This window comes from Sorghum bicolor, chromosome 9, assembly GCF_000003195.3.
Source record: "Sorghum bicolor cultivar BTx623 chromosome 9, Sorghum_bicolor_NCBIv3, whole genome shotgun sequence".
NCBI lineage: Eukaryota > Viridiplantae > Streptophyta > Magnoliopsida > Poales > Poaceae > Sorghum > Sorghum bicolor.
The window spans coordinates 1,319,511-1,344,202 of record NC_012878.2 but is presented as its reverse complement, the minus strand read 5'-3'; the positions used below and the strand labels follow the sequence as shown (position 1 = coordinate 1,344,202).

At 44.7% G+C, this 24,692-nt stretch overlaps 2 protein-coding genes and 1 pseudogene across 2 annotated transcripts; 1 reads left to right on the top strand and 2 right to left on the bottom strand.

Annotated features, from left to right (window-relative positions):
• On the top strand, window positions 14,845-16,017 carry LOC8068685 (UDP-glycosyltransferase 72B2). Its single transcript, XM_021447531.1, has 3 exons — window positions 14,845-14,922; window positions 15,013-15,297; window positions 15,325-16,017. Exons 1-3 carry the CDS (start codon window positions 14,845-14,847, stop codon window positions 15,682-15,684), a joined length of 723 nt encoding a protein of 240 aa, XP_021303206.1. The 3' UTR covers window positions 15,685-16,017.
• LOC8068684 lies at window positions 16,752-20,971 on the bottom strand (annotated as a pseudogene).
• LOC8067338 (ACT domain-containing protein ACR9) lies at window positions 20,248-23,783 on the bottom strand. The gene is made up of 6 exons (XM_002439108.2): window positions 23,255-23,783; window positions 22,382-22,597; window positions 22,178-22,283; window positions 21,714-22,053; window positions 21,319-21,618; window positions 20,248-21,225 (listed from the first exon to the last, which is right to left on the bottom strand). Exons 1-6 carry the CDS (start codon window positions 23,766-23,768, stop codon window positions 21,070-21,072), a joined length of 1,632 nt encoding a protein of 543 aa, XP_002439153.2. The 5' UTR covers window positions 23,769-23,783; the 3' UTR covers window positions 20,248-21,069.

The window sequence follows — 24,692 nt, the reverse complement described above, 5'->3', positions numbered from 1 at the left end:
TTAATTAAGTTGTTCCCGTCACGGGCGGGAGAAAGCTCAAAAGCAGCACAGCATGCATGCAAGTGCAACGCAGTTACGCAGTGCACCGTTACCTCCCTCACATTCCACTGAGGCTTTGTTTACTTCCTGAAAAAATTTGCAAAACGCTATTGTAGTACGTTCGTTTGTATTTGACAAATATTATCTAATTATAAATTAATTAGGTTCAAAAGATTATATTCATCTTGTAAATTGCATATGAACTATGTAATTATTATTTTTTATCTATATTTATTGTTTCATGTATATATGTCGTAAGATTCGATGTGACGGAGAATCTAAAACATTTTGCAAAAAAATTCGAAAAGTAAATAAGGCCTAAATAAATACAGCAAATAAAAACTATTGTACGTAGTACAGTAGCACAGGACGACAGAATGTGAGGAATCTCTTCATCCTTTTCCTCGTCGGTTCCCTCGCGCGCATGCGGCTTGTTTACTTCTACTCCAAATAACTAAAATTTTTTAAGACTCTGCATCACATAGAATCTTTAAATGCATGTATAAAGTGTTAAATATAGACGAAAATAAAAACTAATTGTATAGTTTAGTCAGAATTTATGAGACAAATCTTTTGAGCTTAGTTTTTTTTAGACAAAAGGTTTCCCCAGCTTATTGCTAAAGCGTTCAAAACAATTCAGCACATCGTATAGGCGCGCCCGCCAACATCCAAAAACAGAACAAAACACAAAGCCTAAAGGCCTGCAACCAGCAAAATGTCTTCAGCAACTAGCATAGCTAGCAAGATCAACTCTCCTAACTTGGTCATCACACAGAGCCACACCGCCATAAACCTGTTCCAAAGACTGAGTAGCCGACCTCTCCAACCTGAATCATGTTCCTCCATTCCTGCACAGTCTTGGCGGCTGGTTCGCCAGCAGCTCCAAATCCTGAATCACCGAATTCACCTTGACTTCGAGGTCTTGTGTATACATTGGCTTCCATCTTCTCAACATCCTTGCAGTCCAGAGCAGCACTGCTTTTGTCCCTGTCCACACGAGACCCTCAAAGCACATCTTATTACGAAAGTTCCACAAACACCAGATAACAGCTGAACTAACAATGTTAGTAAGAATATGTTTCTTATTTGCCAACCAAAAGGTAGCCATATACTCAAAATCCCAGTCAATTCTCAGATCTAGAATACCAGCAATTGTGGCCCAAATATTTTTAGCCACACAACAATTAAAAAATAAATGGTTCACAGACTCTGCTTCACTACAAAACAGACAAGTCTTATCAGTTACTTCTCTCCTTTTTGCTAGATTGTCTCTAGTAAGAGCCTTGTTTTTTGTTATTAACCAGAGAAAAATCTGTACCCTAGGTGGAATCTTAAGTTTCCACACAGCTGACACATACACATGAACTACACCTATATGATTGATCACTGTATAAAGTGATTGAACAGAGAACTTGCCACTGGAACTAAAGTCCACATGATTTTGTCATCATCCTATCCCAAGTTCAAGTTCTCTACTATTCCTAGTAACTCATACCATAAATTCATGAGATTCTCAGAAACTGAACGTCTGAAAGACAGCCTTAAAACTTGCCCATCCCACACCTGGCCAATAGTTTTCCCATGCTGGTCATTAATGACATACAAAGGCCAAAACTGTATAGCTAGGCTTGAATTACCAAACCAATTATCTTTCCAAAACCTCACTCTCTTACCATTGCCCACTACCCACTTGATCCCCATTTTAGCAGCTTGTAAAGCCCACATAACACCGCCTCTCCAAAAAGGAGAGACTGCAGTGTCATCACTGCACAACACATTAGGGTTATTATATTGTACTTGTAATCCACAATCTTCACCCAAATAGAATCAGATTGCAAACCATATCTAAAAATCCAAGAACTAAGTAGGAAAAGATTAAGATTTCTCATATCAGGAAACCACCAGCCTCCTTCTTCTGAGCTACTAATTGCCAATTAGCTAAATGGTTGAACAATAATTACCACAAACAAACGAAAGTGCTACAATGTCACAATTTTTTTTTCTTCCTAAACTAAAGAGAGTAGATAGTTAGCCGTGGCCGGCCAGTCGTGAGTAAACTGCGCATCCGATCCATCAAATATACCCATCACGTGGAACCTACCTTTCTTTTTCCCGATGTGTGTGCATTACTGCCCTCGTGCATGGTCTGTCGTCCGCCACACAACCCAGAGCTTTTTACCTATATGCCATTATGAAAGATTGACCAAACCAGCAGGCCACTAAAAAGTTGTTTCGCACCACTGTGACCAACTTCATCTTCGACTATACCCGTGTGCCATTACGTCTCAGTTCCGTTTGTTTTGTTACGTTTAAAGGATATGACACGTGGGTTCCATGTAGAAAAATATCCTTCTTACCCCTGAGTCCATCGACCCCCACGCGGAGGCCGTGCTCGTGTTGCTTTCCGCGGGCGGTGTTCCTCCGAGCCTCCCAGGCGAGGGAGTCGACGACATTCAGGTGAGTACGTTACTTTTCTTTTTTTTTTCTTATTCTTTCTTTCTTTATTTAACTTTTCTTTTCTTTTCTTTTCTTTTCTTTTTTTATCTATTTTTTCTTTTCGTGTTTCATGTCGCAGGATCGGCTTTCTTTTGTTTTCCATTTTTGTTATTGTTCTCATTTCTTTATTTTCCTCTTCTTTTATATTTTTATTTTTATTTACATTTCTTTTTTGTTTTAAGTGATTATTATTATTATTATATTAATTTCCATTTTATGTTTCTTTTATTTATTTTTTCTTTTCTTTTCTTTCCGTTTTAACATTTTATTTCTAATCTTGATTTTTTAATTTTATTCTTTTTTTGTTTCGTGTGATTTTTCATTATGCTAATATTTTTATTTTTCTTTTTATTTTTTCTCTTTCTTTTTTTCGTGCATTATTCATTTTTTATTTTTTTATTTTATGGTCTTGTTTAGTTCACTCTGGAAACTAAAAAAATTCAAGATTCCCTGTCACATCGAATCTTGCGGCATATGCATGAAGCATTAAATATAGATGAAAATAAAAACTAATCACACAGTTTAACGGCTAAAACTTTTTTAGTTTAGGTAACATCAGATCCGTGACCTTTTGTTTTGCTGGTTTGGCGTAGCAATACGAAAAAAACAAACAAAAAATTCATGATTAGACAGCAGGTGCCTGCGTGCCGCTGCTTTCCCATGCATCGGACGGGATGTCTTGCCAATTTCAGTGCCAGAGATCAGGGCTTTGTTTAGTTCCTAACAAATTTTACAAAATTTTTCAGATTCTCCATCACATCAAATTTTTAGACATATGCATGGAATATTAAATATAGACAAAAATAAAAAATAATTATACAGTTTGGTCGGAATTGACAAGACGAATCTTTTGAGCCTAGTTAGTCTATGATTGGACAATATTGTCAAATACAAGCAAAAATACTACAATGTCAATTTTCTAAAAAATTTTGGAAACCGCAGAGGCTCACCTAACTTTTAGAGCACCCAGATTAAGGCCTTATTTAGTTCAAAAAAATTTACAAAATTTTTCAAATTTTTCATCAAATCGAATCTTTAGACGTATTTATGGAGCATTAAATATACACGAAAATTTAACACACGGTATTTTGACCATATACCATATCCTGCATTTACCATGGTAGTATCCAAAATAGGCCGTTAGTGGCACACGTATTTTGATTGGCTCGTTTCATAGCGGTATCCAAAATTGGCAGTCAATGGCACTGGGGACAAGAAAATTTTGTTGTCGAGACCAAGTAGCCCAGGGGCATTCAAGTCTATTGCCAGGCCACTTAACTGCCGTTAGGCTTCAAAATGGACGGAATGACACACGGGTATAGCCGAAGATAAAGTTGGGTATAACGATGCGAAACAATTTTTTAGTGGCTTCCTGGTTTGGTCGATCTTTGGCATACAGTTAAAAAGCTCCACAACCCAACCCCTGCGGCTGGCAGCTTTCTCCCCGCGCGCTGATTGATCGCGTACGTGTGCAAACAAAGAGAGGATGGAGGAAAATTCAGAGTCCTTTAACTTAACACGACGTGTCATATAGGTAACTCTCTACTCTTAAAATGCTATTTCTATTTTAGGTTTATTAAACTTGGCTCCGAGTGTCATATTCAAGTCCAAACAGGTCCTAACCTGCTCCATATGTTGACGTGGCGTGTTCATTGTGTATGACGTGGCCCTTACATGTGGGACCCACATGTCATGTGGAATATATATGTTTCTATTCAATGTTTTTCCTTGTCACTTTTTCCTCCGTTCGTTCCTCTATTCGTCGCGGAGACAACGGCGAGCCCACACGCGACCATAGTTATTAGGACCGGACCGGACATCGAACCGCTGAAGGCTTCGGTTCACGGTTTGATTGGTCCAACCGGTTGAACCGTCCGTTCAACCCGGTTCAAATAGAGTGAAGAATGATACAAAAACACAACCGAGTTCATAGCTCAGTGGTGGAGAACTTGCTTCCTAACCCCGCAGAGTAGAGTTCGAATCCCTCACTGCCCCCTTTTTACACAAATTTCCATCATTTCTCTTCAGGCCGGCCGGTTTTCCACGGTCCAAACTCCGGTTTTATACCGGTTTAATTCCGGTTCGATTGCTTACCGGTCTTTTAAGGTGGACCGGAGCGGTCGAGGCTCTGGTTCGGTCTTTTACCGGTCCGACCGCCGGTAAAAGATAGAACAACCTAGGCAGATCCCGCAGCGGCAAGCCAGCACGTGGCCGGCCTGAGGAGCGCTCGGCGGAGCCCGCGGCCAACCTAAGGGTTAGTACAAAACAAACATACATCACATGAATAGAGAGAAAAATCAATACCGCGTTAAAGATAGAACAAAACAAATATAAAAATACAAAGGATAAAAAGGCACAACCGAAATGTTTTGTCCTAGAAGCCTGAAGAAATCAATCTATGGATTGAAACAAGCTTTAAGACAGTGATACTTTAAGTTTGATAAAACGATAAAAGGATTTGGGTTTAAAGAAAATGTCGAGGATAATTGCGTTATGAAAAAATTAAAAACGGAATGTATATATTCCTAATTTTGTATGTGGACGATATCCTACTTGCTAGTAGTGACATGAATCTATTAATGGAAACAAAGAATTTTTTGTCCTCAAATTTTGACATGAAAGATTTTGGTGAGGCCTCGTTCGTCTTGGGGAATAGAGATTTACCAAAATAGAAGAAAAGGGATTCTAGGATTATCGCAAAAGGCATACATCAATGTCTACAACAGAGAAAGTGTCATAGTATGATGGAAATTTACTCGATAGCAAGGACAGTACTAAGTACAGGAGTATTGTGGGAGCACTCCAGTATATCATGCTCACACGACCTGATTTAGCTTATACAGTGAACATAGTTTGCCAATATTTGCATTCTCCAACTACTGCTCATTGGATAGCTGTTAAGCGTATCCTTAGATATCTAAAGTTCTCAGAGAACACCGGGTTGTTAATACATAAACAGTGCCCTTTGGTTGTGAGTGCATTCTCCGATGCTGATTGGGCTGGATGTCGAGATGACCGAAGATCAACTAATGGATTTGTCGTGTTCCTGGGATCAAATGTAATATCCTGGAGTGCAAGGAAGCAACCTACCGTGTCTAGGTCTAGCACGGAGGCAGAATATAAGGCAATGGCTAATGCAACGGCTGAGCTGATTTGGGGTGAACAATTACTTGGTGAATTAGGCATTCGGTTGAAAGTTAAACCTCGTTTGTGGTGTGACAACCTTGGAGCAACTTATCTATCGGCAAATCCAGTGTTTCATGCAAGAGCAAAACATATAGAGATAGACTTTCATTTTGTTCGAGAGAGAGTTGTCAGAAAACAGTTAGAGGTGAGGTTTGTTTCAACAGAGGATCAAGTCGCAGATGGATTCACCAAGGCCTTGTCGTATGTCAAGTTTGAAGAATTCAAGAACAATCTTAATCTTGTAGAGAAAACAAGTATAGATTGAGAGGGGGTGTTAGATATAATGTAACAAACTCTTTTGTCCTTGTGTAATACGACATAGCACTACTATAGAAATATTTAACAGTGGCGGGCAAAACAGGTTAACCGTGGTGGGCAAGGCAACCGCCACGGATGAAAGGACACGGTTAATTGTTGCCTTAACCGTGGCGGTTGCCCAACCGCCACGGTTAATATGTTAACTGAGGCGGCCGCTGTTAAAAAACCGCTTTGGTTAATAGCTTTAACGGAGGCGGCTGTTTTAAAGCAACTGCTTCCGTTAACAAGTTAACCGAGACGTTTTTTTTTAAATGCCCGTCTTTACTAATGAATTAATAGAGACGGTTTTTGTAACTTGCCCGCCTCCTTTAAGTGTATCCAGAGAAAAAAAACTCATTTCAGTTTATTTTCAAATTTGAATCCAAAATTTGTTAGGTTGAAACATATACAAAGCAAAATACATATGTATAAAGGATGACCACATTGAATCCGAAATTTGCTAGATTGAAACATATACAGAGCAAAAGACATAAGGATAAGCACATATATTACATCCATATATATCATCTTTATCATTCCATGGTCCATGCATGTTATAAACTATGTTCATATTACATCAATGTACATAATGTTCATAAAAAAGCACATCTAAAACAATATTCACTCAAAAATATTCGGCAACCTATAGTCGTTCATATCTAAACCGTTGGTTCTCCAGTTGTGTAGCTTCTCGAACTTCTCTTCTCTCGCTAGCCCGCTCTCGGTATAAAAGAACTGTCCGTCAACATGATAACATTGATCTGTGACAAACTTAGAAATGTCAGGTAGTGTTTGTGTGATGGTCCTTTGATCAATTGTTTCGTTTTCCCACCAACTTTGGGATTTCTGCAGCTGCCTCCAGCTATTGTTGAATTTCCCGCAAGCCCTGAGGTACTCACAAGCATAGTATCCACACAGAACTGAGCCTTCAGGTTGCTTAGCGCACTGCATGCATGATGAAGGTAACACATGAGAATTATGACTGGTAGTAGTATCCCTACAAGACAACCATCAGTAGTAGTAGAACTAGAGGCAGGCGGAGTAAGTACCAGGAAATCTCGCCTCACCACCAGTTTGTGGCCATACTTTTGCTTGTCTTTCTCAGACCTCCGATCATAGCAGCTGGGGTCTTCCACGTACTTTCGGTAAGCACTGTATGAAAACTACTAGTGTCAACAACAGATTTCATACGTACTTTGAGTGCATGAGGTGTGTCGTCACTTACTTTCGCAGGATACTTTCGAAATGCTTGTATCCTTCTTTGTTCGAGTGTCGCGAGGAGTCGAATACAACAGCCTTTCCATCTGGAGGATAGATCATAAATACAATCCAGTGGCCCATGACACCCAAGTTGTACCATTGAAATAATATTCATCTTGAATTTTCAAATATAACAAGTGACAAACCTAGTAGCTATTGTAAGTATCGTTTTGACTTACCCAAACTGGTGGGTGGCAAGAATGCAGCCATTTCCCCTTATCTTCTTCATGGCTTCTAAGACATATTGTCCCTTTCTAAATTTGATCTCTCCTTGCATAAAGTTCTGAGCTAGCACTCGCTCCATCCCCTTCAGCTTCACCAGCCTAGGATCCGTGTCTGGTATATCAAAGCCAATGATGGCCCTTTGAGAAATATGCATAGAAGATAGGTAGATAATATCTTTATCTAGTTCCTTGCACACATATGATTGCATCCTGCAAACACAAGTTGTCGTACAAGCTTTTTAGCTTGATCGTAATGAATTTGCATACCTACAGCAATGCAGGGTTGTAATAACTTACAGGGCAAAAAGAGTGACTTGGGCGACATCTAGATCCTTGCGCCGCAGTAGCCTACACATGTCGTGAAAGACAACAGGGCAATAAGCATCCTCGTCCAAGTGGAAGTACTCCTTGGGGACCCTCACAATGAACTCCATGCCTAATTTTGCCGCTTGCATATACCAGAGATGGAACCTCCGAACCGCCCATGGCTCCTCCTGAACGAGCTGGCCCAACGACAACATGAACTTTCCATTCTCAAAGTTATCCGGGCAATCTGGAGAAAGAGACCAAATTGACGGTGGGGTTCGCTCCCTATAATCGAGACAAGAAGTGCAAAAGTTTGTTAGCATTATCGAATGACACAAAATCTATTGGCTAGATTTAGTTGCCATTAGGGCATATACCTTTGGAATGTTGTTGTGTACTGATACTCTTGTGCTATTCTGTACACCGCCCATTCCATCTCTGTTAGTTCAGCAGGTTTATCCCCCTCTTCTTCTACAACCTTCTTTGGCGCAGGTGGACATTGTCGTTTGCCTTGGCTTAGAGGCGGTGTGTCGTTGCCCGGTGCACCCCCTGAACCACCTTGTGATGGGTTGCTAGGGATGGGACGCGGGGTACGTCTAGGACTACTGTCTGGTCCGCCAACATTGTTGTCACCCTCGCCACCATTGTCATCATCGTCGTCATCACTTGGGCCACCTAGGGGAGACGATGATGGTCGTGAGGGCTGAGATGCTGGTGTCGGCATTTCTAACAAAATGTCTGCCTTGTTCCAAAGCACGCGCGAGCCTATAGTTCCACCAATGAACCTAACGCCATCTTCAGTCGGAAAGTCAAGTTCATCCTCTCATAGTCATTGTGTGTCCACGCCACATCCACCAAGGCATAGTCAGGCGGGATGGGCTTGCCATTATACATGGCTTTAGGGTTATGTGGTTGTACCATTCCCTGTGCCACATCCTTCTTCCTCCCCGACCTACCCCAGGGCACCTGAAGCGTACCGAGTGTTTGCACCATGATCTCATCGATCGGGTTCTTTTAGAGTTCTGAGGTATGCATCACTATTTGTCCTTGTACGACGGCTTCACCCTGTTGTGGTAGCACACCTGCCTGTCAGAACATTTACGCCCTCAACTCTACCATCTTCGGGTTAGTGCTAGTGAAAGCATCTTGTATCATCCCCATGACTATTTCTCTCATGGCCTCTTCTTTGCCTTTCTGGAATATCTCCTCCTTGTATCTCTGCCTAGTGTGGTAAGAGGCAGCGTCGGACTGCCATGATTCTACATTCTTCCAGATCTACCTCGAGGATACTCCCCAAACGCGGCCACGGTGCTCGGGGTTTCCCAGCGCCTCGGTCAGTTCGTCGTGATCCCTGCGAGGTTGAAACTCCCCTCGTTCCTTGGCCGCCTTGATCGCGAGCAATGCCTTCTCTACCTCCTTGGTCTATGGCTCATTGTACTTGTTCCTTCCTTCCTTTAGCTTCTTCGGCCGACTGGCATAGAAGAAGTCACGTGCTCGCTCGACAACTCCTTCAAACGGATTATCCAGCCCGGCCTCAGCTGCCTCCCTTTCCTCCTGTCGCCACTTCGGCCTCTTAGCGGCGTACCCTATCATGCCCACATGGTGGTGGAGCGTATTCTGCTTTGCAAGGTCAGTGAACTTCTCATTCTTGGCCTTTGCTTCTTCGGTACTCATTTTTTTCGATGAACTCCTCCCAGACATGATGCTTGATGAAGTTGTAGTCCTCAAAAGGTGTCTTCCCTTTCTGCACATAGTTCTTATTGAGTTTTGACCTCAAGATGCGAAGTGCTTTGCCCACAATAACCATAGCATGCCCCTTGCAAAGATCTTCATTGAATTGGTCCTGTGGATATTCGAACCGCTTCTTCACATCGCTCCACACTTTATCCTTGAGGTCCTTCGGGACTTTTCTCCAATCCATACAAGTGACCGGCACATGCTCTCTGACTAGACAGGAGCATTGGTTGCTGAAGACGCCAATCACAGTGAGTGGCTCCAAGGGCTCTCCATGTGGCCCTATCTTGGTTATGACATGCACCTTCTTGCTCACCTTGTGTCTCCCGTGTTGGCCCCTTTTTAGGCCAGACATCTTGTCACTGGCGGTGTTGGTTGAAGTGCTCGAGGTGGGAACGGAGGCATGCCCCTCCTCTGTTGTCTTTTCTTCCCCAGGGAACTCTAAAGCCATAGGAACCACTGGTAGCTAGATAGGAGAAGAACGCACATTAGCCTCCTCTGTTGTGTATGCCTCAATCATAGAGCCCTCCAGGTAAGCATGGTTATGGACATATCTATTTAGGGTCGACATAAACCTCTCGTACGTCCACATCTGGTGCAGGTAGACGGGCCCAAGTTCCTGTATCTGATCAACCATGTGCATCATCAAGTGTGGCATAATATCAAAGAAAGATGGCGGGAAGCACATCTCGAGTTGGCAAAGAGTCTCTGTGATAAATTGTTTTAGTGCTGGCAGCTCAGCTTCATTGATGACCTTTTGTGTGATAAAGTTGAAGAAGTAACCTAGGCGTGTGATTACCATCTTCACGTACTCTGGTTCGATAGCCTTGATCACAATTGGGAGGAAAACTGTGAGCATGACATGACAGTCATGTGCATTGAAGCTAGTGAGTGTGAGGTCCTTCATTGAGACTAGGCTCTTGATGTTGGAACAAAAACCGGTCGGCACCTTCACACCTCTAAGCCACTGGCACATGTCTTGCTTCTCATCTGTCGTGAGGTTGTAGCTCACACCCGGAAGGTCCACTTTCCCGCTTTGTGCGACCGGTGTTGGATGAATTTCGGTCCTAATGTCCTGGTTCACAAGATCCAGACGTGACTTCAGACCATCCTTCGTCTTAGTCTTGATGTCTAGCAGGACCCCGATCGTGCTCTCAAACACATTCTTCTCTAGGTGCATGCAGTCGATGGCATGAGGCGTATCTAGCTCCTTCCAGTACGACAGGTACTTGAAGAAACATGACTGCTTCTTAAAAGAAACGGCAGGGGTAGGCTTTCCTTCTTCCCCCATCATACCCCGCTTCCTCTTCTTCGTTGTTATGGTCTCACCTTGCTCAACTTTCTTCTTCTTCCCAAACTCAAAGTTTATGCCCTTGACAATGTCAAACACCTTTTGCCCATAACCCGTTTTCTTGGGCTCAACAGTTTGAGGTTCCGCCTGGTTATCAAAGAATTGATTCATTGAAGGGTGTCGGTACATGTGCTTTTTGTCAAGGAATCACCTGTGCCTCATGTACACCAACTTTTTTGATGCACTAAGGTAAGTATAGCATGTACCGTCAATGCAGACTACACAACCTGACTGACCTTTGATCTGCCCCAATAGTGAAAAAAGGCCAAGGTAATCGGTGATGGTGAAAAAGATGATGGCTTTAAGAGTGAAGTACTCCTTTCGTGATGCATCCATCATATTGACCCCTTTTTCCCATAGTATCTTCATGTCCTCCATGAGCGGCTCCAGGAACACATCTATATCATTGCCTGGCTGTCGTGGTCCGGAAATAATCATAGTTAGTAAAAGATACTTGTGCTTCTGACATAGATATGGAGGTAGGTTGTAGATGGTTAGGATGACTGGCCATGTGCTGTGGGAGCTACTGAGGTTACCAAACGGATTCATCCCATCGGTACTTAGTGCGAACCTGACATTCCTCGCCTCATCACCAAACTCTTTCGAAAACTTGGCGTCAAACCACTTCCACTGCTTGCCATCAGAGGGGTGTCACAACTTGCCATCATCCTTCATTCGTTCTGCTGATGCATGCCACGACATCAGTCGGGCATCCTCTGGGTTCCCGAATAGCACACGTAGGCGATCGATCACTGGTAGGTACCACATTGAGAGTGCAGGGCTTTTCCTCTACATGTAACCCCCTTCTTCCTCATCCTCGGGAGATGGGATCTGCTTCTTGGTCATCTGGATCTTTGCCTTCTTGTTCCCTCTCTTTGTTGGTCCCTCAACATCCGCGTCTGCACGACAACCGACATTCCTCTTATATCGGCTCGCGCCACAGTGCGGACAGCTCTGCAAGTTCTCATACTTACCCCGATATAGAATACAGTGGTTAGGGCATGCATGAAACTTTTTAAGCGTCATCGCCACTGGATGGATCATCTTCTTTGCTCGGTAGGTATTGGCAGGCACCTTGTTACCCTCTGGGTATGAGTCAGCAAGCCTCTCTAACAGGTCATTAAAGCTTGTGTCAGACCACCCATGGCGAGCCTTCAGCATGAGCATCTGGAGGTTAAAACGCAACACCGTCAAATGCTTTGGACAACCCTCATACAGGGGATCAATTGTTGCCTGCTTCATCTCTTTGAAATTCTCCAACCACTTCGGATTTCCAAACAGAATGTCATCTTGATCCATACGGTTAGCAACATTTAAAAAAATCTCCACATCTTCGGGCCCCAAGACAACATCACCATGCTCATCATCATCACCGCCACCGTCTCCAATCAGATCATGGAGGCTGATGTAATCACGGTTCACACTATCACCGCTCGCCGATGCAGATGGTTGTCGTACCCCATCATTCACCGTTGACAAGTTACCTCCGCCGGATGCACCTGTCACACTTGTATCTGCTTCTTCACTGTGATACTTCCAGATGGTGTGTCCTTGACGAAGCCATGCCGGATCAAGTGAGACTGCACCACGTTATCTTCTTGTACAAGGTTATTCTTACAGCTATTGCACGGACAAATGATGCGCTCTCGACCCAAAGACACACGGTGCTTTTTCGCAGCGGCAACAAACTTTCTCACATGTCCTAGAAAAGCTAAATCGTTGCTGACCCTCGATATCTTATACATCCACTCTTCCCTATCCATAATGGTCGCGACCACCTAGCATACACAAAGGGAGGAAAACAAATAAAGACATATGAAAACATGTGGGTAGCCCTAAATCTAGTTTTATTTCTCTCCTCCATTTGGATCTAGATCTAAAACATTCGGATCTAGATCTAGCAAAACCACCTAAATAATGCAAAAGGGAGAAAATAAGAGTTAGACAGTAAAAAATCCACCTCTTGCAATGCCCCCCTTCACCAAATAAAAAGGCAAAAAGTTTTCCCCTCTAAGATATTAAATATTAGGGTTTTGAGGTCAAAACCCTAATAAATGAAGAAGGAGCGCCACGGGGAAGAAGAAGGGGCCGGGCTGCTGCTTTTATAGGCACAGCCTTAACCGTGGCGGGCAAGTTAAAGCAACCGCCATGGTTAATCACTCATTAACCGTGGCGGTCGCTGTGAACGCAACCGCCACGGTTAATGATTAACCGTGACGGTTTTCTTAAGCAGCCCGCCATGGTTAAAAGATTAACCGTGGCGGTTTCCCTAAATCAACCGCCACAGTTAATGTATTAACCGAGGCGGTTTGCTTAGGACAACCGCCACGGTTAACAAGGGATTAACCGTGGCGGTTTGGTTACAGTGACCGACACGGTTAAAGTATTATCCGTAACGGTTGTCCGGATGGTAGCCCAGCCCAGGTTAACCGAGGCGGGCCGCCAGCCGGCCGCCTCGGTGGCCCAAATCAAAACGTCTCCCAAAAAGTTTTTTGTAGTAGTGTAGGGATAGATATCGGTTTAGATGTTGTATAGGATTGCAATCTCTATATAACCAAATTCCTTGTATGCCAAGTATGTACATGTTATATATATATCAACATGGAACCGTGGCAAGCCAAGATAGGCAACCACGTTAGCCGAATTCTTTCACTGTTGACAAAAAAACTCATATAGCTATTGGAAATGAATCAGATTAGATGGTTTTATTTCTCAACCTTTTTGCCTTGCTCCTACGGAAGTAAGGTGTTGTTTGGTTCAGTCAAAAGAGTGGCATCAGTAATAGGAACATTTGCCGGTGCTAAAACCATCTATTTCTTTGGTTGTTGCATGAATAGTAGGCCTAACTGATACCGTTGGGGGGGGGGGGGGGGGGGTGTGGTGTTAACTACTTTGCACACGGACGTATCAGTTCCTTTGGCTACCGATTACAATTACTTGGTGGAGCTAGCTTGGTGGACATGCGGTTCACGGGCCACCTTAAAATTTTGTTCAAGGTTAAACTATAGTATAGATGAGTTCTCTAAAATCATAAAAATTGCACATAAACCACATTATAATTTGATTTTACATCTAAGATAGACCATCCTTGCTCTAGATCTTATCTTCCTTTGTCTGCCTATTAAGTCGAAGTCGAACCAAAAAGAAAGCAATATGATCAGCTATCGCTGTGAACAAACTCCAAGAAACTCTTTATATTATTTCTAATTGTTAATAATTGAGATTTTGATGAAAAATACCCTCCAATATCTTGTATTCCGGATTTCTAGCTTGCCAAAGATTAAAAAAAACGTAATTGACTCTCTAGAGTGTACACATCGGATATAGAAAAATTGTTGGAGAGTAAAAAGATAAAAGTGATTTTTATGCAAATAGCTCTCCAAATAATGATTTAAAGAGTGAATTCTAGAAAGATGGAGCCAAATGGAATTCATGTTTTTCCTACTAGGACCTCCTTTTTTTTTTGAGAAACCCCTACTAGGACCTCGTAAGTTGCCCATGTTTGCTCACAGGGCCGATCCTATATACCTATACGCATAGACTGATCACCTCACCGATAGCATTTTAGCGTATTGGAGTAAAAAGGCCATTCAGAGAGCCTGTTGTTCACATTATTAATTGGGTCTCAAGCATGTTGGACCAAGGTGCATTGCCATGTTTTGGAGGCCATTATATTATTGACGAGAGAAACTTTATCAAAATAATTTCCGGAAATAATTTGACAAAATTACTTTGACGAGAAGCTAATTCAACCAAATCTTACAGTGTACTCCACATATTATGACTTTTTGGGGGGAAAGGTTATTTCAATAACATATCCAGAAATGCTTTCCTGACCAGCGGTACCTGCCTTTTCCTAATTTTTTACAATTTAACCTTTTTCTTAAAGAAAGTTCTCTTTTGGACCCTTGGTTGACAAAATCTCATTTTTGGACCCAGGGGGTCGACGCCATGCTTCACGGCGTCGAGGTTACACGTCTCGACGCCATGGATCATGGCGTCGAGGTCACTATCACTGGCCAGATCGACGTGTGACATGGCAGGGGGATGGCAGGGGGCTCGACGCCACAGATCAGGGCGTCGACCTCGACGCCACAGATCATGGCGTCGAGGTCTTAGCCTATACACCCCGAGCTTCCTCGCGCCCCCGGCCCATCCCCGCCGTCCTCGCGTCCTCTCCCAGGCTTCCGCCGCTGCCCCATCCCCGCCGTCCTCGCGCCCGTCACCGCCGTCGTCGCGTCCCATCCCCGCCGTTGTCGCGCCCCCGGCCGTCCCGGCCTTCATCCCCCCGGGACTCCCATCCGCCGCCGGCGTCCTCGACGTTGGGGGCGCGCTCCGACCTCGCCGCCGCCTTCTACACCTCCATCAGCTGCGGACGCACAGCGCGCGGGCTCGGTGCTGTACGCACAGCGCGCGGGCTCGGTGCTGTAGGCACAGCGCGCGGGCTCGGTGCTGTACGTCTCGCTCGGCAGCTTCCTCTCGGTGTCCGCCGCCCAGTTCGACGAGATCGCCGCTGGCCTGGCCGAGACCAAGGCCAGGTTCTTGTGGGTGCTCCGCGACGCCGACGCGTGCTCCCGCGCGCGAGGCCTGATCCGCGATCCCGACGCCGGACGCATCGTGCCGTGGACGGACCAGCTAAGGGTGCTGTGCCACCGCTCGGTGCTGTACGTCTTCACCCACTACGGCATGAACTCGGCACTCGAGGCGGTGTACTCGTTGGCCTCAGGGACATGGCCCGGGCCGACGTCGTCGTCGGTAGAGAGGAGATCGCCGCGGCCGTGGAGAGGCTGATGCGTCCTGACACGGCCGAGGCCGAGGCCGAGGACATGAGGAAGCGAGCGGCGCTGTTGAAGGATTTTGTGAAGTCTATAATTGGTTTCAGCGAGTCGCTGGGATCATTGAACAATTGTTGCTCTTTCCTTTCAAACAAGTGTGGAAGTGTTTCAGTAATCATTTCAATCTGTAATTCTGAATGTCTTACAAAACTCTGAATTTTTTTTGGAGACAAAATTCCAGGAGGGAGTCAGTGTGATCTCTGAATGTTTGCAGAATCTTCAGTTAGGCGCAACAATAAACATGTTGCTTCATGCAGTTGACTTCAGAAGTAGCATTTTGTGAATTTAATCAGAAATCGCTGACTCACTGGGATCTTTGAATAATCGCTGCTGCTTCAATGCTCTTTCAAACAGGTGTGCAATTGTTTCAGGAGTCATTTACAAAATTGGAAAAATCTTGAGACAAAATTCCCAGAGTTAGTGTGATTGGCAGAGTTTAAAATTCATTTTGTGAAATCATTTGAAAGAAAGAAATATTCAGTCAATCACAAATTAACCAAGCATTTTGTGAACAATTGTTGTCAAGTGTTTCCGAAATCATTTCAATCTGTAATTCTGACTGTCTTACAGAACTCTAATTTTTTTTAAGGAGACAAAATTCCAGGAGGGAGTCAGTGTGAGTGTGATCTCTGAATGTCAGAAGTATCATTTTTAAACAGTTAATCAAAAATTTTCAAAGTATTTTTCATTTATTTAGAAATCTTCAACCAGGTGTGCTCAATCACGAAGTGTTTCAGGTGTCATTTACAGAAATGTGAAAAACGGTCTCGACGCCGTGAAGGCTGCTGGTTTGTATTTGAAGCAGAAATGTCAAACAGGTCTGCTGGTTTGTATTTGAAGGCTCACGCATGTCTTTGATCCTGCTGTTCTTACATTCATTCCGTACCGATAGAGACAAATTACTATTTCCCCTCTCATCATTTCTTCTGAGACTGAATTGGGAAACAGAAATAACTTGAATTTGTAACTAGAGTAGAATCAGTTTTGATGACGTCCATAATACTAGAGTAGAATCAACTCAGATTTGTCAAATAAAAAGTAACTTGAAGGTTTATTACAGAGTCCTTTCTCTGTCCATGAAAGATTCACCCGGAACACAACGATTCCCTAGTAACAAAGACTTGGTAAAACATTAGTTGTATGTACATTAGGAGCATACACACTAGGCGAAGCAAGCATCAGAAATCAAAACTGCTGGTCCAGGTATGCATCTTTGTCTGACTTGTTCCCACCAGCTCATAACCAATGTTTGTCGGCAGATAAGTGAGGCCATTGTAGCTCACATCAAGCTCAACTAGCCAAAGAAAAAAATCATAGTGTTATGAGATGCTATCTGGCAGTGCCCTGAGCCTATTACTTGACACATTCAAAATCTTCAGTTTGGATAGAAGTCCAATGGTATCAGGAAGAGAAACCAAAGAATTGGCAGCCAGCCGAAGCTCTTCAAGATGATCAAGTCCTCCTATAGCATCTGGAATAACCTACAATGACATTGAAACAGAATTTTATTAATCAATCAAGCATGGGACAAAAACTAATTAACAGGATGTAACAAACCCTGTTGTGAAATTACAACTCAAAACCCTTCAGTCTATTGGTTAATTAGTACTTGAGAAAGATGGTGAGCATTTTGTAGATAACATTAGCTTGTCGTTTTTTAAATGATGATGTGCCAAAATTAATCACCCAAGAGTAGCTAAAATAATTTTAGCTAACTAAAATTTAGTTGGTGGAACCAAACAGGGCCTAAACTAATATGTACAAAGATAGACACACTTTAGTCAATCAATCATATAATCATATTTGCGTGATGTAGCAGTTTCGTCAGGTATAACACAGTTTCAGCCTGATGCCATCTGATACTTTATTTTTGCACAAACATTTAAATTCAGCTATTGTCACCCAAATATTACATGATTTTCACCCAAAATAAACTTGCTCCTTGTCCTCGGGGAAAAAAATCACTCAAACACATCCATCAAACAAGAACTGTTGGAAAAGAAAAACAAGTCATTCACTTCTTTTTACAGTTAAACTCCAATCAGCCATCACATGGTCCGGTTAATCCATTTGCAGGCCATAAAGGTGGATTTCTTTTTTTCGAAAAAGGATGACAGTGGAATATGTATCTTATAAAAACAGTGGAATATGTGCAAACAATCGCATAACAACGCTCATCCACAACTATCAGCCGAAACAACATTTCATGGTTCATAGACAGAAGGCACTAGCATAGGCACTCTAAACAAATAGTAGTAGTAGATCGACCTTAATATACATGAAGATGCCCAGTTTGTTACCTCGAGCTGGTTGCGCGAGACGTCGAGCACACGGAGCCCCAGGATCCTACCGAACCCCTCGGGCAGTTGGCGACGCTGCCGACCCACGAGGCGCATGCTCTCCACCGGCTTGCCCTCCTCGGCCTGCTTGAGCACCGCCACCACCTCCTCCTGCACCGCCGCGTCACCGCCCTCCGGCCCCGCGGCCGGCGCTTTACCCTTCCCGCTCTCCGCCGACTCGTCGTCGTCATCCAGGTCCGTCCCCTCCATCGCGGAGCGGTACACCTTCTCGAGCCTGGCCTCGACCTCGTGCAGCAGTGCCTCGTAGGCGTCGTGGGTCTGCTCCAGGCGCACCACCGCGCGGCAGGCCTCGGCGTCCCCTTCGGGGATCCGCGCGTCCCCGGCCTCGGCGGCGGCGACGATGGCGCGGGAGGAGTCGACGAGCTCGTGGTCGGGGCGCGGGCCGAGCACCTGGAGCGCGGCGCGCGCGGCGGAGACGTCGGCGACGGCGCGCGTCATGGCGCGGAGCACGCACGGGTGGCGCAGCCCCGGCATCCGCTCAACGAGCTCGAACTCCCCCGCGCACGGGGAGGACGGTGACGGGGCGGGGCGGGCGGGGGGCCGGGCGGGCGGGCGGGCGCGGGCTGCGGCGACCGCGGGGAGGGGGAGGAGCACGAAGGAGGCGGCCGCGGGCGGGCAACGGCGGCCGCGGGCGGGCGTTTTGTTTCCTTACCTCGGCGCCGTGATATGTGGCGTCGAACTCGGCGCCATGATCTGTGGCGCCGAGCATTTTTTTTTCCACATACGACGACATGTCAGACGCCATGCTGGGCTCGGCCAGGGAGCTCGACGCCGTGATCCATGGCGTCGAGACGTGTAACCTCGACGCCATGAAGTATGGCGTCGACCCCCTGGGTCCAAAACTGAGTTTAAGTTTTTCAAGAGTCCAAAAGAGAATTTTTTTCAAAAAAAAGGTTAAATTGTAAAAAATTAGGCTGCCTTTTGCACACATGCATGGGCCTTCCAGACTTACAGAAAGTATGGGCCTGGCCCATGTATCCAGCACACAGTCATAGACTAAAAAAAAAGACATAACTTCCGAGAGCATGTCTCTCGCAAAAACTAGTAGGCTTTTTTTTTAATGCATGAATAAATTAGTTACTGATCATTTTTAGTATGGCTAGTGCTAGTTTGAGCAACTTTGTCAGCTTGCTCATGATTAAACCAATGCAAGAGAACGACGCTTATAGGTTATATATTACGCTCATGATGCATGCTCATAGCACCGTGTAATCATGATTCCTAATTGACTAATTCTCTTCTTTACACTTATAATCATATGCTCCTAATCCCGCGCGCTTAAATAAGAACCGGCCGTAAATATTTTTTGTGCCAAGATAATACTAGTAGAATAATACTGATATAGTATCGCTGCCCTCTAGGTCGAAAGGTATGCGGCGCCGATCCATGACCTCCATGGATGATCCATGGCCGTTGCTGCTGCTTCCATGGCAATCTATATACTATCTTTGCAAGTTGGGCAACTTGCCCCTGGGCTTTTGGAGGCAGCGAAAGCGACGACAAACCAACGCAACGATGGCTACTCCATTCCATCTCCCTGATTCGTGTGATTCCTGAAAACCATCAGCCGGCAGCCGCACAAGTCGCTATCCCGAATTATATTGGGCCTCCACCTCCTGGACGCATGGCCATCATCATATATATCCTCCTTGCACCTCACCATCCTTGGCTCTCTGAAATTCCCTGAATTAATACTTGCAATCAAACATGTATGCATCATCTCATGTATAATCTACTTACACATAGATGCTTCTCTGCCCTTGACAACTGAAACTACTACTGTAGCAAGTTAGGCAGAGGCTCAGCTGATAGAGACCACTGATGAGAAGAAAGCATGAACAGTCCCAAGTGTTCAAGATGTGTCTAGATGGCCATCCATGTGCAATGCAAGCAAGATGAACAAAAGGAATAAAAGGACACACTGGGACGTGGAGAATGGAAAACCGCAGAGACAGGGTGTTGCGCACGGGCTCACTGACCATGATTAAACCCCAATAATACATGCAGGTGCTTGTCCCAGCATTATTATCTTCTTTTAAATTATTAAACAACAAGATTTCTGAACCAAGCTGTTCCACAATACCTCACTAGGAATGTGGTATAGTCAGGTACAACAGCATCCATCATCAGATTACTTTCCAACTTAAACACGTATGCTCTGCACAAACAATTGTACTCTTTCGTAGTAATAGTTAAACAGATGGAGTACATACAAATATGCATCCTTACAGACAAGTACAAATTGTGCTTACACGAGGAGACAGGGGACAAAGCCTCACATTACTCTTTTCTATTTGAGAGAAAGTACTACTAGCGGGGCAATCATACAGGGAAGGTAGGAAGGAGGCAGGAAAACAACAAGCAAGGAGGTGGTGACTGGTGAAGCAGATGTGGGAGAAGACAACATCATTTTGCACTAAAATAAGTTACAACAGAAAGGCTCGTTCATGTATCTGTGTCAGCATCCAGTAATCCATCCCCCTGAACCAAACAAAAGCTCAATCATTGCTCCCGCGATTTGCACCTCCCACCAAACATGCTCTTTTTTCTCTCCCCTTTCTCAACATGCAGACAACGGATCCATGGTAGGAAGATTCATTCCAGTCTGTGCTGCAAACTCTGATTTCAACCATCCCCGTGGCCATGCACACTCCAGGAAGTATCATTTGTGGAAAATCTTGCACTGCTTTGTTATAGATTGTGGCTAGCTCTGAAATCCCAAGGTGCGAGATGAAGCTTGCACGCACTTTCTATCGCCATTTATTTACCTTGACGGAGCAGGCATCTGTGGGCAGCGACAACAGAATCTAGACATACCAGTTTGGCCAGCAAGAGATTATCATTGAGATCGCCAACTGTATTTCGAAATTCTGGAGTGGCCATAATTTGGGGATACATAATTTACAGGGTACATTCGATGGAGCTGACTGTGTCAGTCACCTTCAAGCTTTGGATTCTCGCAGACAGATGGACACCGAGTCTTAGTTGTAACATCCCATCAGTGTCTTCCTTACCCTATCGACAACACGGTTCCTGTTAGTGAGGCTGTTTGCCAAGGGGAACTCTTTGCTGTCATCCAGGAGGAACCTGTAGACCTCCCATTGGCGCTCGGATGCTGCTTGTCTCCCAATTTCAGCCTGAAATGAAAGGAAGGGAGTAAATACTCACTCACTAAGAAAGAACTGGCTTGCTATCTTCAACATAATTTCAGTTAGTTCGAGAATTCTTACAGAGAAGATGCAGATCCCAAGTGCTTTCAAAGCAAGAGTAGCATCGTAGAATACGCGTGGCCGTCCCTTCCCAGAGAGCTCAACTGGGTTGGCAACAAGGAGTTCTGTATCAGGTCCACGACTGACAATCATAACCCTAAGAGGATGGAGCATCTCAGATCTCAGGCGCGACCGCAGAGCATCCTGTTTCTCAGGATCCATAACCTTTTTGCCATCTACTTGTTTAACAAAAAGGTCAACCTCTCGACAACCTTTACTGACTGACCCTTTCTTGTCTGATCTGAACCGCCCGTAAAATATCTGAAACAGAGTACCAAAAAACGTGGTATAAGATAATATGCACAAGTCATTCGAACTTTATATAAGTGCAATCATGCATATAGAGCTCCAAATACCTGAATGTTGCAGTCCTTCATCGTCCTCAATATGTCGTAAATGAGCCCCTTCTGATCAGCACAGATAATTTGAACTAGCGTGTGTGCAGGGCTCAGGGAATTGTCAAAGTTAATAGTGGCCGTCTGAACCTTCTTCAACTCCACGCTAAGCGAACTCGAGCAGATCTCGCTGTCAGCTAGTTCCACCCTGAAGAGTTCCTCAGCAATTTTCGGTGGAAGAGAAGAGAATCCCTGCTGGAACCCTTCTGCTGACAGAACCTCACAGCTTATGGAAGGACCCAGGGTAGCAATTAACGTCGAGCAAGTCTCCTCTTGCCTTTCCTTTTTGTGCAGCAGTTCCCTTCAGAGAGAAAACATGACCAGTCATATTTCTGAATTGCTGTGTGATGCTGCGATAAGCATAGCCATAGAACTGAAGCTAAATGCCTCAGGCAACAACAGACATAAAATGGTTGTGCTCTTACATGCCGTCGGTGATAAAGAAGAGGTCCACAACTCTTCCATCCGGTGTGGTACACACCTTCACTCTGTGGATTATAAGCTCTAAATCTGATAGTATGTGCGTCACATCTGCAAATGACACGGCACAGTCAGTACTATTGAGCAGACGTTAGTTAAAAGCTTTTAAACACTTGATAAGGCATGAAGAGATAGATGGCCATAGTTACCATGCAGCAACCCTTTGCGGTCTGGCGACAAGAGCTTCAGGAGGTAGTACTGCGAGGGACCTGGCTGGCTGATGTCCGGGTAGAACGGGATGGAGTAGGAGGAAGGGCACATTGACATGAGCCGGTTCTTGAGGCTCGCCCACCGGATTTTGATGGACGAGGAGCGGGGCACCACCCAGAACACCACGAAGCACCAGTGTCCGTCCGTAGACACGTCTGCTAGAATCACATCACACAGACAAAAAAAGAGAATCGAATTTTAGACGACAGCAACAAAGGGTTGCAGGTTCGAAGAATTCTGAAAAAATGCAAAATTAGTTAGGAGCGCAAAAGGAATCAAGGACCGAAGGACAAGCATGTACTATTATCACAAGTGATGAGCTGCAAATTGTCGGCATGTACGGCACGGTCAACATAGATAGCAGTAATGAGTTGTAATGATTAAGGAGACGACATGAACTGTAGCAAGATTGGTGTCAACTTGGCAGTATAAAGAAAAAGAGAAATGGAGAGTTTCTGTTCTAGAAACTAAAAGAAGAGCAGGCAGATAACGATGAAACATAAAAAAGATGTCGCCGGTGAGCTGTACACCCAAATCAAATCAATGAAACAGAAATCTGGAAAGGAAAGAAGGGAGAAAAAATGAAGAAAAAAAAATCTTTATTGACGCAACTTCACAACGAGTAGTCTGAGGAATCAAACGGAAGGTGAAAACGAAATCGAAACTGTGGTCCAGCTACCAAGACTCTGAATCGCAGGCGAAACAAGGAATCGATTTTCGTGCAGAGCTGGCAGGGTGGCTCGATTGGTTGAATTGAATTTCATCGCGGAGAGAAGGAGAGAAGCGAGGGGGAAGGACGGGACGGGACGTACCGCCGCGGGTGATGCGGAGGCCGAACTCGAGGATGGTGCGGCAGAGGTCGCAGCCGAGGCCAGCCTGGTCGGGGCAGTTGACGGTGATGACAGTCTCCTCGCCCTCGGCGGCGGCCAGCTGCATGACGACGGCGTCGTCGCCTCCCACGGCGGCCGCCGCCATGCCGCCGCCCAGAACCATCCCTCCTCCTCCTCCTGGCCGCGCCGCCACCTCCCCCACCGGCATCACCACGCCGGTCTCCGGCGAGATTCCGGATCCTCCGCCTCTGTCCCTCTCCCTCTCTCTCTCTCTCTCTCTTCGCGGGTCCCGTCCGCGTCCCGTCCGGTCGGGAGTCGGGTGGTGGTCCTCTCCTCCTCCTCCTCCTCCTCCTCCTCTCAAGAAAATTATAACCTCGACGAGTGTTCCGCGGGGCTTAAATACTGGAATTTTCTGCAGGGGAGGGGGGTAAAATTCGAGCACGATGGGTGGTGGTGGTGGCGGGGCCGCCGCAGCGGCGGGCGGCGGCGGCTTCATATCTGCGGTGCGGGGGGCTGAGTCAGCGCTGGGTCGGCCAGCCCCTGGGCGGCCGCGTTGCGTGCGCCGCGCGCGAGGGCCCCACCTGTCATTGCCTGCCCGCGCGCACCATAACGGCTACGTGTACTAGGGACAGCTGCGGCCACGCGGGTTTGTGGTTGCACAGCTGAGCGAGGGAGGGGGCATCAAACTCATCTTTCCTCTCCTACGAAACATCTTTTGTTGAGGGTTTTTGATTTCTGTATTAGAGTCTGTTCGTTTGAATTTATTTGTCGAATCTAATAATTATTCAGCAGTGCTTTTCTCACATATAATAAATCAATGAATAGTATTCTTAATTATGTTTTCTGCCAAGCGAATAGACTCTTAATCTTTTTTAGCCATTCTCGAAATTACCAAATTTGCAAAATCCAACTGAATTTGTTTTGGACTAGGCATAAAGTATATTTTTTGGATCTAAACAAAATATTACTATAATTATGACTACACATCTATTGAGTACGAGAATGTGTGACATAAATAATACAAAATATGAGCCTAGAGTTATATAGCATATGTATTAGTGTAATATGAAATTTCATATTTTCTTTTGGCCACCACCTAATTTTCAGAACTCAGTCCTATTTCATTCTGTTGTTGTTTTTCTCTACGTTTTGCACTCCAACATCTAGTAATTCCTCCTTATCTAAACATGTATGTCTAGTTTTTGTGCAAAATCTATTTCCTTATAAAAGAAAGTATTATTATTGTTATATATAAAATGTTATATACACTGAAAGAACAAAGGTCGACATTGTTATATATTTCTTATAAGAGTTACTCCCTTTGTCTCAAAATAAATACACATCTCGAGGAATTAGATTTTTTCTAAGTTCTACTAAAAATATAGACAATAATATCAATATTGGTATTTCAAAATTATAT

What these genes read in the sequence shown, in the direction of transcription:
- LOC8068685 (XM_021447531.1), top strand. Translation starts at nt 14,845, where the DNA reads ATGCTTCACGGCGTCGAGGTTACACGTCTCGACGCCATGGATCATGGC. An exon ending in CTATCACTGGCCAGATCGAC is followed by an intron (nt 14,923 to 15,012) that starts GTGTGACATGGC and finishes TCGAGGTCTTAG; the next exon opens with CCTATACACCCCGAGCTTCC. An exon ending in GCGCGGGCTCGGTGCTGTAC is followed by an intron (nt 15,298 to 15,324) that starts GCACAGCGCGCG and finishes TCGGTGCTGTAG; the next exon opens with GCACAGCGCGCGGGCTCGGT.
- LOC8067338 (XM_002439108.2), bottom strand. Translation starts at nt 23,768, where the DNA reads ATGAAGCCGCCGCCGCCCGCCGCTGCGGCGGCCCCGCCACCACCACCA. An exon ending in CCGCAAAGGGTTGCTGCATG is followed by an intron (nt 22,284 to 22,381) that starts GTAACTATGGCC and finishes TGTCATTTGCAG; the next exon opens with ATGTGACGCACATACTATCA. An exon ending in TTGGGATCTGCATCTTCTCT is followed by an intron (nt 21,226 to 21,318) that starts GTAAGAATTCTC and finishes CTTTCATTTCAG; the next exon opens with GCTGAAATTGGGAGACAAGC.